At 45.0% G+C, this 15,379-nt stretch overlaps 1 protein-coding gene across 1 annotated transcript in view; it reads right to left on the reverse strand.

Annotated features, from left to right (window-relative positions):
- STAB2 (stabilin 2) overlaps positions 1-15,379 on the reverse strand; it is a 158,466-nt gene that overhangs the window by 91,233 nt on the left and 51,854 nt on the right. Inside the window, exons 12-19 of the mRNA XM_019952337.3 lie at positions 13,865-14,014; positions 12,467-12,610; positions 12,000-12,056; positions 11,725-11,850; positions 6,743-6,796; positions 6,378-6,458; positions 3,913-4,065; positions 1,838-1,900 (exon numbers count right to left, since the gene is read on the reverse strand). Coding sequence (XP_019807896.2) covers positions 1,838-1,900; positions 3,913-4,065; positions 6,378-6,458; positions 6,743-6,796; positions 11,725-11,850; positions 12,000-12,056; positions 12,467-12,610; positions 13,865-14,014 — 828 coding nt within the window. The remainder of the gene's footprint in view (positions 1-1,837; positions 1,901-3,912; positions 4,066-6,377; positions 6,459-6,742; positions 6,797-11,724; positions 11,851-11,999; positions 12,057-12,466; positions 12,611-13,864; positions 14,015-15,379) is intronic.

Consider the following 15,379-nt stretch of genomic DNA (forward strand, 5'->3'; position numbering starts at 1 on the left):
AGTTCTGTGCTGAGCATTTCGTCCTTGGCTCAAATTTTATGTTAGATAAAAACGGATATGGAGGTACTCCTTCCTCTCAGGCTCCTACCTAAGGAGAGAGCAGCGAAAACCATGGGCAGTAAAATCCTAAAGTCTTAAATGTCCAAAGGAATTCTGAGGTCGATGAGGAAGGACTCTTCAACCCCCTTGTTGGCTGTCAGGAAAATTAGCCAAGTATAGACCATGGGAGCACGGGAGGGGCAGCTTAGGTGTTCTGTTGGCTCTGACCCATGTGTCTCATTTTTTCCTTTCCTCTCTCCCTCCTCCTTTGGGCTGAGGCAATGTAGGATCGTGGTCGGCGTGTACCAGCTGTGTGACCTTGTGGAGGGCTTTTATGTTTCCTCGCCTTAGTTCCCAGGTTACACTCTGGTTATAACGTGCCCCCCTCGTAGGTTTGCTGCACGATGCACTTAGAACAATGTCTGGCACACAGCACTCACTGGGATGCCAGTCACCAGTTTCCTCTTCCCTTCTCCCTGTCCATATTCCCTGGTCAACAGCATCCTGCAGGACTCAGGGGTGAAGGCTTCACTGAGCAAAATAAATATCTGAACACCTGTGCCTATTTAATTTTAATGTTTTTCTTCACGAAATGCTCCACAATAGGATGGTGTTAAAAAAAACTCATCACCTTCTTTATAATAGCAATCTATTCTAGTGTGGAATGAACTGGCTGGTTGGGAAGTTCTTTCTTAGGATGAAGTTAGAGGCAGGAATTTCCATCACCAATCTTACCTTAGAACACGTTGCTTTTGCTACCAGTAGAGTATTTACTTGGCATATAAATTATGCCAAGAAAAATTGCCTGTTTCCCTTTTTAGATTAGAGCTTCTCAAGACCAAAACAAAACAAAGCAATATCTTATTCATCTCTATGCTCCCTGAACCAGATCTATAATCCTCAATAGACGTGTGCAGAATTCTATCAAGCTTGACAAGGTTTTGATGGTCCTAGTGTCATTTTTCTTGATATTTCTTGTATTTCTCTCCAGAATGATGCTTGGGGAGAGCAGATACAAATGAAGGGTAGCAGAACATGCCACACCCACACGGGCCACTTTGGCATATGGATTATTTTGTGCTAAAGGCACTTGAAATATAGCAGATACGAAAAACCAAAAAACGTGTATACGTTTAAGATGTACAACATAGTAATAATGATTTGATGTAGGTATCTATTGTGAAATATATTTCACATTTTAGTTACTTTTCCACAGTTACCTGTCTTTGCTCAACACACTATATAAACACTTGGGTTTTGCTGTTTCTCCAGGTCTTCATTCTCCTATGGGAGCTCTTATGTATGTGTAAAAACCTGTGCTTTTCTCCTGTTAATTTGTCTTATGTCAACTTAATTCTCAGGCCCAGCCAGAGACCGCTAGAGGGTGAGGGTAGAGCTTTTCTCTCTTATGCAAACACTGGGTTTTATTTCATAGGGCAAGTAGAGAGGAAACATTTACTGAGTGGCTATTTGATTCAGGCATTGCACTTGGAGTTTTATCTGTGCTGCTGCTGCTGCTGCTACTGTTGTTGTTGTTATTATTATTATTACCATTTGTGGATAAGAAAATTAGAGTAAATATGTGAAGCAACTTACCTTGGATAAGTGAGCAAGGACTCAAACACAGATCTGTGGGCTGTCTTTCTACCATCCCCCCAGATACAGTAGGCTAAGAGCTAACCTTACGTTATCCCAGTTGGAACGAATATCTTTTAAGAGGGGAAGATGGAAAGGATGAGAAACCACACCAGTGGGGTTGCTTGGGTGACGTGTGCTTCCCTGAAGCTGTCACACTCACTGTGGGCTCAGAGTCGGCAGGGCATTTGCTCCAATACACCAGGGAACAGCTCACACAAGTGCCCTGGAAGGAAAGACTGCAGGTCAGTACAGGCGTGTCTGTAAGAAGGAGGGGCAGGCCACGTGTCTGGCCTCATGCATCCTCCCTGTGAAGGGGTCCCACTAGTGTACCACTCTTGGCCTCTCTCCCCGCCCCTACTGCCTCCTCACCAGAGAGAAGGAACCTGGGAGAAGGAAGTGGGCCCGCTCAGAGCAGCCCCTTCCTCATCCTCTTTCAGGGTCCGACAGGCCTCAGGCTTCTGGTCTGAGGGGACACTGCAGTTGCCCACCTGTGCCAGGTGGCATTGGCCACACACTCAAGTCCCTGTTCTCCAATTAGCTTAGCAGTAACGAGGCTGAACATTGACTCTCTGCCTTTCAGTCTCCTGGGCTTCTTCCTCCATTGGTTCTGAATTCAGGAGGAAGAAAAGGGGTGCGTGTCTCCAAATCGCTCCAGATCTATTCTCTGACCTTCTCTACTGTGCTCTGCGCTCCAGCAGGTAAACCTTGAAGGATGGTCTCTTGGGGCCCCTTGCCAGTTTCCAACTGGTCTCGGTGAGGTACCGGCAGTATATTGGTGCGTAGGGGGAGAACGAGGTCAAGGTATTTCTCTCCTCTCCCTCTCTGCTCGAGCACCGTTCCTACAGCTGCTGATGGATACCTCTTCTTCCATTCTCCCCACTCTCACTGGGTTCAGGTAACTCCACCCCCTCCCCACCACTGACTCTCTGGTGGTAATGGTTTCCTGCCAGAGCTTCTCCTTGGATGCCCCGGCATCGTGTGTTTGCTTCCTCAGCCCTGCCCACCCCTCTGTAGCAGCTTCTTCATTAAAGTCTCTTAATTTGAACCCTTGGTATAAATTCTGCTTCCTTCAGGGACCCTAACTAGTACAGAGACTTATTAAGGAAGCCTGTAAGATTCAAACATACATGCCCAAAGGCAGCTATGGGTTCAGTCTGCTGAAAACTGAGACTTCTAGAAGAGACCGGCTGCTTCTACTGTTTACTAGTTCTCAATACTTTCCAGAGAATACATTTGTCCTTTTTTTTTTTTTTTTTTTTTTGCGGTACGCGGGCCTCTCACTGCTGCGGCCTCTCCCGTTGCGGAGCACAGGCTCCGGACGCGCAGGCTCAGCGGCCATGGCTCACGGGCCCAGCCGCTCCGCGGCATGCGGGATCTTCCCGGACCGGGGCACGAACCCGTGGCCCCTGCATCGGCAGGCGGACTCTCAACCACTGCACCACCAGGGAAGCCCCATTTGTACTTTTAATAGACCTAATGGAAACCACCCTAAACCACACAGAGCAGACTCATTTGACTTTAAACCCAGAGAAAACAGTAAAAGAAGACCTCAGTCTAAGGCAGCTATTGGGAAGCCCTTCTTATTTAACCAAAATTTTTTTGGTTGTGGCTCAAACCCACATCTTAATTCTTTTCTTTGGGGAGATGGAGAACAAGTTCTTGAACGACCTGCAGAAAAGACTCACTAGGAGTCAATAATTAGACTTGCTCAGAGCTCCCCGCCCCACCCCTCCCTGAGCAGCTGCCGTTCAAGATCAGGGAAGGAAGTCTGGAGGACAAGGGCAGCCCTAACTCCCTGCCTTGTTGCAGGGTTGCTCTGTTCCTGGTTGTTCAAAATCTTGTTGAGTTTTAGTTGCTCTGATTAAAACCAGCTGAGCCAAAAAGTTGCAATGGAAACAGGAAACCCTGATTTTGGACTTCTAGCTTCCAGAACCGCGAGAGAATACATTTTTGTTGCTTTAAGCCACTTGGTCTGCGGTAACCTGTTATGGCAGCTCTAGAAAACGAATATACCAGGGTAGCAACTATCAGTTTGGAAATTCCCCCAGGAACTTTGGTTCACGTTTGAGGAGACATGACCTCCGACCCTACTGCCTCTTCACAAAGACGGAAAGGCCTCCCGAACGAGGCTCAAGTGTGAAACTATCCTCGTCAGCTCCCTCAGAATTGTGAGGAGAGAACGGTCTGCTCTGTGGGGCTGTTCAGGGTCCTCGTGGAACTTCCTAGTTTTCTTACCAGTTTCATCTCTCTCTTTGTTTCATCACATCGGTGGGGCAGGATTGGGACGATGGAGGGAGGAATGAGGACTCCAGTCAGTGTGTAAATCCGGCCGTTTTTGGCAACGACCTCCATTTCTTCCATTGCCACATCATTTGCCAGAATCTGTCCCTGGAAGGAAGCAACGGCATCTTTCATCCTTCTGTACTGAGGAGCGCCAGAGGTCCCTGCGCAGAGCTGAATGGCGGCGACCTCTCGAAAGAGGCTTCAACTTCACTTAACCTTCCACTGAGTGGAAGATGGTGATTGGAAGGGCTTGGCTGACAGGGAAAGATGAACCTGTTGAATGAATTCTTGACTGACTCCAAGCAAGGATGTCCTTGCGGATATGGTCCTTGCCGGTGCCGGACTGGGGAAGAGGCATAACTATTCCAGCTCTGCACTATGTTTGCTAGGAGACCTTGGGCAAACTGTTTTAGCCCTGTGGTGAAATGGGGATCCGTTCATTCAGATACATTTAGTGGCCTTGTACTAGACTCTGCTTTAGGGTCTGGGCAGATATCAGGGAACAAGCCCAGACAAGTTCCTGCTTATGCTGTAGGCGAGGGAGCAGAAAATGAACCAATCAGCAAAGAATTCTGATCTCTACTTTCCTCCCAAATCTGCTCCCCCAGCAATATTAATGGCAGCGCCATCCTTCCGGTGGCTCCAATCAGAAGCTCAGGAGTCATCTTTGGCTTCCTCCTTCCTCATCCCCCATCCAATCCATCAGCACCTTCTGTTGATCTGCCTTTCAAAATATCTTCAGAATTCAACCACTTCTTACCATGTCTCTGCTACTACCCTGCTCTGAGTCACCATCATTCTTATTTTATACGTTAAAAAAATTTTTTTATGCCATTTCTAAAGGTTACTTTCTATTTACAGTTATTAGAAAATATTGGCTCTATGCCCCGTGTTGCACAATACTTCCCTGAGCCTACCTCACACCTCGGCCTGTCTCCCCACTAGTCACCATCATTCTTCTCTGAGTTATTACGTTCACCTCCCAACCAGTCTCCCAAAACGTATGTCTGATCATGTCATTCCATTGCTCAAAATCCTCTAATGGCTTTTTATCTCATTCAGAGTAAGAACCTACATCCTGACCCCAAGTTCTTAGGCCATGTGTGACCTGACCCCACCTCTCCTCCCTCCTACCGCCTTGTCCTCCTCCTACCTCTCTCCTTTCCTCCCTCTGTTCTGGCCCTGAGGACCTTGCTGTTCCCCAACCCGATCTGCATGTGCCTTGCTTCGCACTTTTTCACTTTCTGTTTCCTGTCTCTGGAATGCTCTTTCCCCAGCTATTCACATTGCCTGTTCCTTCATTTCCATCAGGTCTTTGCTCACATATTTTCTTCTCCATGAGGATTTCTTAGACACTTTATCTAAAACATCAGCCCCACTCCCACTTTCTAGTTCCCATCCTTGCTTTGCTGTTTTTTGCCTCAGCACATACTACTCTCTGATATATGATATATTTAACTCACTTATTATCTATTGTCCTATGTACTAGAACGAAAGTTCCACGCAACCAGGGACTTTTATCTGTTTGCTTACTGGTCCAACCTTGAGGGCCTAGAATGGTGTCTGACACATCTGAGGCACTCAACAGAAACTTGCTGAGAGAATTCCCTGGTAGTCCAGTGGTTAGGACTCAGTGCTTTCATGGTCGTGGGCCTGGGTTCAATCCCTGGTTGGGGAACTAAGATCCCACAAGCTGTGCAGCTTGGCCAAAAAAACAAAACAAACAAATAAAACCAAAACAAACAGGAACTTGCTGAAAGGACGACAGGGCATCATCATCACAATCCAAAGGGAATCAACAGGAGACATAATCTCTATGCTGCCATATTTCTGCTGATATTACAACCCTGAGAAGTTAGCAGAATAATACTTTGAGTTTCTTACATAAACTCAAAGTTTGAGTTTCTTATATAAATCATGTTCCCTCCCACCTCAGGGCCTTTGCACCTGCTCTCCCTTCTGCCTGGAACTCTCTTCTACTCATCTCTGCCCAAGTTCACATTACTCATCCTTTGAAGCTTGGCCAAAGCATCCTCTCCTGACTGAGGACTTCTAGATTCCCAGATCCGCTTGGTCTCCTTCTGCTGTGAGCTCCCACAGCCCTCTTAACTTCCTCTTGGGGCCCCTGTTTATAATTGTAATTAAATAATTAACTGGTCACTAATTAGTTGCTTAAAGTTGTTTTTCTTGCTGGGATGTAAGCCTGCTTTTTTCACTGCTTTATTCTTGGCTTCTAGTTCAGACTCACACATGGAGCTGCTCAGTAGGTATTTGCTGAAAGACATAACAAATGAATGAAATAATCATAAAGAGTCGAAGCCTGTGAATTAGTGTCGAGGTAGGATAACCCAATGAACGATCATAAGCAGAGAAAAATGCGTTTGAGCAATGACGTCAGCAGTAGAGTTTTCACCTACGTTGTTGGTTGTGTTAAACCGTATGATCTGGTTGGCCATGCTCCTAACGTGAGGGGTCGAAATGAGGGCAGCCACTTCTAGCTGCAAGAACAAGAGAACAATAGAGACACTGAGAGTGGCACCCAAATCCTCGCTGGAAAAAATAGCTTGAAAGCTTATGAAATAAGTGACAGGAGCTTTGAGGTCATGCGTTTTGGTGGCTTGGAAGATTTCTTTGATGACAGGCTCATTACTCACTGCTCAGCGTGTGCTCAGAGCACCAGATAAAGAACAACTGTCACACGTTCTCTAGCACTAAAATATTGGAATTTAAGGTCATATATCTTGAAAGCAAGGAAAAAATACCAGAGAAAAGTGGGGCTGACCTGAGTAAAAGGGACAACATGGTATCTGACGAGTTCCAGAAGCTTCCGAGATCCCTGCAATGGAATCAAAATACTTCTTTAGTCACTGAGGAAAACACAGATTTCCCTCTCTTGTTCAAACTTCCTCAAATGACTTTGGACACTTGGTCAAGAAAAACAAATGACCCATAATCTCTCTACTGGGAAGTCCAGGGTGAGAACAGCCCCATCCCCCAAACAGCTAACATTCACCAATTTTTGTTTTTTTTTTTTTTTTGCAGTACGCGGGCCTCTCACTGTTGTGGCCTCTCCTGTTGCGGAGCACGGGCTCCGGACGCGCAGGCTCAGCGGCCATGGCTCACGGGCCCAGCCGCTCCGCGGCATGTGGGATCTTCCCGGACCGGGGCATGAACCCATGTCCCCTGCATCGGCAGGCGGACTCTCAACCGCTGCGCCATCAGGGAAGCCCTCAAATTTTTACTTTATGGCAGGGGCTATTCTGAAAACATTATATGCGCATCTCATTTAAGCCTCCCAACAGCCCTGTGAGGTGGGGATACTATTGACTCATTACATGTGTGAGAACACTGAGTTTTAAAGCCATGTCCAAGGTCACAAAGCTAACTTAGGATACAAGCCGAAGAAGTCACTCAAGCTCTCAGTCACCTTGCTCCATCACCTCTCTCCATGTCTAAGGCTACATTCCAGGTTTTCTAAGACAGCCTCAGCTTATGATTCTGTTTCACTCTCTCTAAATAACTATGTGCTTGTTAGACCATGTACTGGTTCTTTAGGAACATACAGTCCTTGTTAGGAATATCTGGCCAGGGCTCTTTCTCCTTCTGTGTTCTCATGGTACATGTTCATCTCGCCATCGAGGCCCTTTCGAGGGTTTCTCATGTTTCAGGAAACAGAAGCAGCAGTGGAGAAAAAAAGAGAGTCTTGGGACTCTAAGCAGGATGAACAGTCCCCGTACGGGTGCCCTGGAGACAGTGTATGGAATTGAGGAACACAGGGCCTCTCTCTCTCGTAGAAGACGGCAGCAGCAGTGGCGGTCGGCTGTGGTATGTCTGTAATCTCCCAGCTGAATCAGAGCTGGGTTACAAGCTTCGAAGCGCTGAATTCTGCTACTTCAGTGGCACTGCCACGGTTACTCTATCTCGGAAAGGTGAAGGATTACAAATCAAGATCACCATAACCTCCAAGAGGCTGACCATGCTAGCGACATGTTCCAACAGCATGAGGTCCCAGGTGGAGAGAAAGCCCTGCTGAACCTGAGCTCCATTCACTCAGACCCCTCTCTGCATTCCCCCTCGGCCCCTATGCCAGGGGAATTACCTGTAAGTAGAGCGATCACACATCCTGGTTTGTCTAGTACAACCCTGGCTTTTATACCTATCATCCTGGCAGCCCCATTCACTCTCAGAAGTGTCCTGGTGTGGACACTCGTCAGGCCACCATATCTATACATCACTAGCATTATGTGCAGGGCAGGGTTACCAATAACAATGCTGAAGTTGACCACCAGTTGGCCAGCCCTGGAAGTGATGGTTTCTGTAGCTCTGGTTCTGTTACCGTGAGACTCTGAGCAAATCACTTAGCCTCTGTGTCTTAACTTCCCCTTACAGCTACTTTAGGGTACCCAGAACTGAGGACTTGCAGGCAGAAGCAATCCCACTACACGTTTGGATGCTAAGTGGCAGAAAGGGTGGGAAAAAGTAGGGACCGCTGGAAAATATCAGACAGAAGTAGACTGCAAACTCCCAGAAGGCAGGGACTGGGTCTGTAACTGTGTCCCCGGCCAGCATAGTACAGGGCACACGACAGGACCTACATAAACATTTGTGCCAATAAGTAAAAACGAGGAGGGGAAGAGTCCTGAGAAGGGCACTGAACTGGACCTCAAGAACCTGAGTTTAATTGTGGTTCTGCTTCTGTGTGACCTTGAGCAAGCCACTCAGCACCTGTAGTCTGCAAAACAACAGGGTTTGTATGGACCCCTTCCACCCTCTAATTCTATACAAAGACCTGATAAACTGGATAATCCACTTCGAAAGCCTCAAGAATTAATTGGCGTTGGATCCTTTTTACAAGAAACGGGAGAATGAAAGGGACAACGGAATTGACCAGCATCACTGTGCCACCGTGTGTGCCTGCCACCTTATCTGGCCAGGGGCCATATCGTTCAGAGAGTTTAGTCCAGTTAGGCTCAGGGCGACAGGCTGTGCTTTCAGGTGCTGTCGCTGGAGAGCCTTTTGGAGCAGTGCATTCTTTCCTTTACGAGGACATTCATTTCCTACTTGCTGTTTTAGATGCAAACGGACAACAACAACAACAAAAACCAAGCCTTTCGGTGCCAGAGACAGAAAGGGAAAGGTTTTCTACCAAACTGTGACTATGACTTTGAACTCTGTAAATTCACCTCTTTTTGTCCCATTTAGCTTGCAAGGTTTTGTGAATTGGCAAGGGCTGGTCTCTTGCTCCCTTTGCTCTTATTTCTGTCTAGATGAAGTCATAAGCTGGGGTTTGTGATTGATAGCCATGGTCTCTGCAGGGATGGGATGGTTCAGAACTGAAATTTTGCTTCAGAGAGAAGCAGAAAGATACACTGGAAAGGAAACGATGCATTCCCAAAGCAGAATTAGAAAGTATTCTTCTGAGGAAATCATTTGTTTTCCATTTCATTGGCACATAACTGATGGGGATCTTCTTGTCTCCAGCTAAGGTTCCTCCCTGAAGATAAAGCTAAAGGATGCTCTTAAGATGGGTGGAGAGAGAAGGAGCTTCCCATAGGTTGAGGAATTTTAACCCACACTGACTCTGGACCAGAGAAACTGGTAGAAATGATTGTTCTATTCCTCACCTAGAAGTTGAAGTGGAAAACTGTTTTAGACTCAGGATAAAGAGACTTGGGGTTTTATATTCTTTGCGAGCAGAAAGATACCGCCTTTGAGAGAAATGAGATTGAGAGCCAGGGGCAATGGTGTGCTGGTAAATCCCTTCTATGGGGAAGAAAATAAGCCCCGATTTATAGTGTTGGCCAATTTCCATGGTGTCAATATTCCTACCAGAGGCTGATTTCAAGCTACCGATGGGATCTCACTGAACGAGAAGAGACATATCTACTCTCGAGAGCCTGAGTGAGGCAGCTCCAGTCACCACTGGAAGGAGCTACAAGGAGAAAGAGGGGAGCTTCCCGAGCCAAGGTACTTGACAGAAAAGCAGGGAGGCTGATCTTTTCTGTCCTAGTCTAAAGGCTTTGTTTTAATTTTAAATGTACCCGATTAGGTGTCTGAGAACTCCTTTATTATTATCAAAAATATATGTATCAAATTAGAAGCTATGCATTCAGAGAAGCCATATAATCTCAGAATTTTAATACCTTCCCAGGGGAGAAATGATGACGTCTTGGATTTAAAATTAAATATGAATGTGAGTTCTAAAGAGAAGAATGTTAGTTTTCCTGTAATATCTAGGTTTCCGGAAACTTGTGTGTGAATCATATTTTTAAAATAACACCCTAGTTTAAAGGCACTGGGAAATCTGACTTTTTAAATGGAAACCTGTAGCAAACCTTCACATATCAATACGTTTAACATCTGTTTGTAATGTAAGAGATTACCCTCTGACTTAGTTCCTTGATACCTATTTTTTTTTAATCCAAAGTATTCTGAATGCAAGATATCCTGTAGGTACCTGAAAGTATCCCAGAAAGGGAATGTGAGCCTCTACATCATTCAGGCAACAAGTTTCTGAGTGCCAAAAAACAGTGTGGGGCTTCCTGGTGGCGCAGTGGTTGAGAGTCCGCTTGCCGATGCAGGGGACGCGGGTTCGTGCCCTGGTCCGGGGGGATCCCACGTGCCACGGAGCGGCTGGGCCCGTGGGCCATGGCCGCTGGGCCTGCGCATCCGGAGCCTGTGCTCCGCAACAGGAGAGGCCACGGCAGTGAGAGGCCTGTGTACCGCAAAAAAAAAAACCAAAACAAAAAAACCCCGAAAAAACAAAACAAAACAAAACAACAGTGTGACCTGGGATACCTGAGTTAGAAAGTTGGTGCTTACCAAAATGTCTATTTCTGGACCTCATTCCACTGCCATGATATCAGAATGCTTGAGGTGAGCTTCTGGAATCAGCTTATTTAACAAGCTCCATGGGTAATTCTTAAGCATACTAAAGTTTGGGGATCACTACTCTAAAAGATTCAGACACCCTCATTCTATATAGTCAACACTGATCTATATGAGGTCATAGGTAGTTTTGCCCCATTGCCAAGATGGTAGCAGGGCCTCAGGGTACTGAAAGAAAGCCTGTGGTCCTTCCGGTAATTCCACTATTTGACATTCTAATGAAAAAAAATTCCATAATTAGCTAACCTTCTTTTCAGTTTAAGGCTGATATTTCTGGAAGAGGAAACACTTTAAATGGTATCAGTCATTTATACCCTAGAGTGAAAGAGTAAAAAATCTCCTTTCTTGAGGAGGACGTGAGAGAATTGAAGGTTTATGGTGTATAAGGAGAGGGTTATTGTGGAGAGAACTGAAAACAACAGAAAGGAGAGTCGGGAGCCCCTAAAAATAACATTTATTCCTTTTAAGTTTAGCCTAGACCTGGCCCAGAATGCCCTACATTAGGCTTCATTTTCTAGATGATTTTAGAGTTGTAGGGAACTTAAAATTATGATTTTGCTATTAAGAAATATTAGAAGAGCCAGGACAAACCAACCATTCAGAGCTGGGGTTGCATATAGATTCTATTTCCTGTGCCCAGCCTGATCGACTGGTCTTTTAGCTACTTGGAACTCTACTGAGGAGACTGTAGCCACATCTAGGCTTAGCTCCAGAGTACAGTGATTGATTAATGATGTCTGCCTTTGTTTTGCAGAAGGGTAGAGGGTGATACATGTGCTACTTATTTGTCATCCTTAATTTAGAAAAAGCCTGTATGGACAGAGACTGAAGCAGTGATCCTGACATGACACCATTAGAGTCAGCAGGATACAATACCTCTGAAGAAAGGAGATAATCGAGAGTGCCGTCCTTCATGCTATTCAATGCTTCATCACTTGGAACAAAAACGGTATATGGTCCACCAATCCCATCCTCATCTAAGACATGTCCCACACTGGTTTCCTGCATTTGAGAAATGAAAATGTATATCTGCAACCTATCTCAGATAAATATCTGAATTCCCCAGCAAGTATTTATAATTGATCCCCCCTGCTAATTTTACAAAGGACTGGACATAAAACACTTTCTAGAAATTCATGAAAAGTACATACCTCTAACAAAGATCTGAACTTGCTGTATCTTGGTTGTAGCATTGTCATTATGGTTTGCTAAAAAGAGACATCTTGCTTAAAATTCAGTGAAAAAAAAAATAAGGTGGCTTAGGAAATATTTAGATGCTCTAACATGAAAAGACTGATGACAGAGTTTACACGTAAGTGTGGATCTCCTCCATAAAGCACAAGGGGTAAATTTTCACGACAGCTGGTCTGAGTTGTCAGGTGTGACTATGAAAAAGGTCACAAAATCAACATCTTTCCTATGCTTACTATATGCCTTTCTCTCTCTCTCAGAGGTGCCCAGAATGCTACTAAAAACAGAAATTATCCCATTTTCCCCATGGTTGGGGTCCTAGTACAAGCACATAGTGCTGGCGTTCATTTTCTTTTTGGGAGTGACTCTCCAGGGAGAAAAGGGAGATGGATTTGAGGTGACGTCACTTTTACCTGGAATATCTCACCTCAGTATTGCTCTCAAACGTGGGCGCCACCTTGTCCATGGCTCTGTCGAGGATATGCAGGAGCCCGTTGGAAGCAATTATGTTCCCTTGTATAATTTTTACCTTCTTTTTGCCTCCATAGAGTTTAAGCTTCAGGTGTCTGTCCTAAAACACCAAGGAAAAATAAAAATTAATGTGTGCCCTTGAAAAATCGAGCACTGGATTAGAAGAAGTCTTCAATCCTTGGGTTCTGCCACTTATTGGCTGTGTGACCTTGGATGAGTTACTTATCCCCAAAATGGGAATGATGGTTTCTGCTCAGTTGAGTTCACAGGTCTTTCATTAAGATCAAATGAGATAACATATGAAATCACCTCTGACTACCAGTGATTGCTAAATGAGAATAAGGCATTACAGTCTCCCCGCCATAGATGGCAAGCTACAAAAAGGCCCCAAACTATTCAATTTATCGCAAATTCATTACCTACTTTAGTGTCTTGGACAGAAGAGGCACACAATAAAACATATTTGTTGAATGAATAAAGGAATGAATGCATGTCCTTGTGAGAAAGGAAACCACATCTTCCTCTGTCTGTCTGTCCGTCCATCCATCCATCCATCCATCCTCACACGCACACAGTACAACCCACTGGTGAACGATTCAGGCTTTGGGGTCAGGCAGACCTGCTCTTGAATCGTGGCTCTGGCCCTTACTGTGCTACCTCTCAGTTTTCCCATTGGAAAAGCCTTCACAGGGCTGTTGTGAGCCTTATGTAACACAAATCCAGATTTACCCCAGTACCTTGCACATAGTAAGTGCTCATTAATCTATCAACTATTGATGTTTGGTGAAATGCAACAGGATAGGTCATAACCCCTCCCCCCATACACTCTCTCTGTTGACTGACCATGTGCCCTTCAGCTCAGTAGAATCACAAAAAGAGTTATTTGTGAAAGAGGAGGAAGATATTTTAAAAACAAAACGGAATTGATGGCACTGATTGATGCAGTGTTGAGTTGGAGAGAATGGATAAACCCTGGCAATCTAAAACAAACAATCCATTTCCTTTCGTAAGAGGAGTGCTGATCTGCTGATGCTTCCAGGAAAAAGGTTTACTGTAAATTTCTCCTTCCTGCTGGCAGTTGAATGATGGTTGCCTTGAAAACTAATTCAGACCAGAGCAAAATCACTTTACAATTCCCTTCCCGTAACAGCCCACCCCTCTCCCACCTGACCCTTTCCAGTGCTGTTCTCCATTTCTTTCCTGTGTAGGGAAGCGCTCTGACAAATAAGGAACAAGGAAAGAAGTTCTTTGGAACCTTTCACGACCCCCGGACACCAAGAGAGAGCTGGCTATGGCCATCGACTCAGTGAGCGGCTTCATTCTGGGAGTGAAAATCAGAGAGACCCTCACCTACCTTATCATCACTGAAGACTTCCCCTGACTTTCCGGTCAAAGTATAGAATGTGTCTGTATTATTCATTTGCTCGGTGCTCATCTGTCCAGCAATTATGTGGAGTTTCACAAAGTACTGAGCAGCTTCGTTATTCAGCAAAAGCTCTTTTACCTGAGAAAAGCAAGCCGATTCCTTCAGTCTCTACTGTGGTTTGAAGGGAAAAATGAGGTTTGTGATTCAGGTTATGATTTGTTTAGCATCAAAAACATCAAAGCTAGTTCACCCTGACTTGAGTTTGGGCTCTTTCAGATACAGATGACTTTCCCAGAGATAAGCTGCCCTAAGCCAGGCCTTAAAGGGAGCAGAAATCTAGAGGTGAGGCACGGTTGCTCTCAAACCATGGGGGGTGCTCTGGGAGGGAACCGGACATCGTGGGGAGAGCATAGCGCTGGGGCCGGGAGGACCAACGTGGTTGGCAGGTGCTGAGAGGTCAGTCATCTTGAGCCCAGGAAGCAGCTGGGAATGAAATGTGAAATTGTGTGAAAAGACCCAGTAGAGTGGACCGATGGAGCTTCTGAAGAGCAAAACTAAGATTTTCGAAATCCTTTGGATCAAACTGACTGACGTTTTGTCAATATTAGATTGTCAACAATCACTCAGAGACCTCTTCTCAACTGTGTAAATTCAATCTGTATATTAAACAAGAGACCACATGCAAAGTGTCTAGCCCAGATGCCTTCAATATTCACTAGTTCTCCTTCCCCACAGGAGACATGTGAGTGCATCTCTGAAGATTAATGACAGATTCATCTTGGACGGATGAATGGTGGTGGCATATTAGGAGGAGAGAGTCTGAAACTCGCTGGGTGTTAACTGACTGCAGCACAAATTATGATCACAAAGTATCTTGGATATTTTTGTGATCGTATATAAACCAATATAAACCAATTTCACACAAATCAGTGTGTTCATTACCTACATTAAACCAAATCTAACTATGGCACTGATACCATGGGAAACCTCCACTGGGCACTGTGGGTTTCATTCCCACTGGTTGACATTATCTGAGACAGCAGCTGCTCACACTGAAGACTACAATTCTCTTCTAGTTTCCCCTACCACTGTTACCACTTACGATGATTTTAAAGAAACAAATACCTAGCTGGTATGTTAATTTAATTCTTTCTGTGGGAAGTGAGCAGTTTTGCATTATGCAAATCTTATTTATCACGTGACTACAGTTAAGAAGCTTTAGTGATTACCCTTGAGGGGTAATGACTGGAAGGGGGCACTGGGGGAGTCTTGCTAGACACATCGACATGCACTTTGTGACAGTTCATTGAGTTGTGCACTTACTGTTTGTATACTATCCGTAAGGACGTTTTATTTTGCTCAAAGAATTTTATAAAAAAATTTGCATCTCATCATCAGTAGGTTTAATTTTAATGGGGTTTCCCACTTTAAATAAAGAGGGTACTACTGTCTGCTAAGGTTTTTTTTTTTTTTTTTTTTTTTACATTAGTCCTTATTTATAAA

The sequence above is a fragment of the Tursiops truncatus genome, chromosome 11, assembly GCF_011762595.2.
Source record: "Tursiops truncatus isolate mTurTru1 chromosome 11, mTurTru1.mat.Y, whole genome shotgun sequence".
Taxonomy (NCBI): Eukaryota; Metazoa; Chordata; class Mammalia; order Artiodactyla; family Delphinidae; genus Tursiops; species Tursiops truncatus.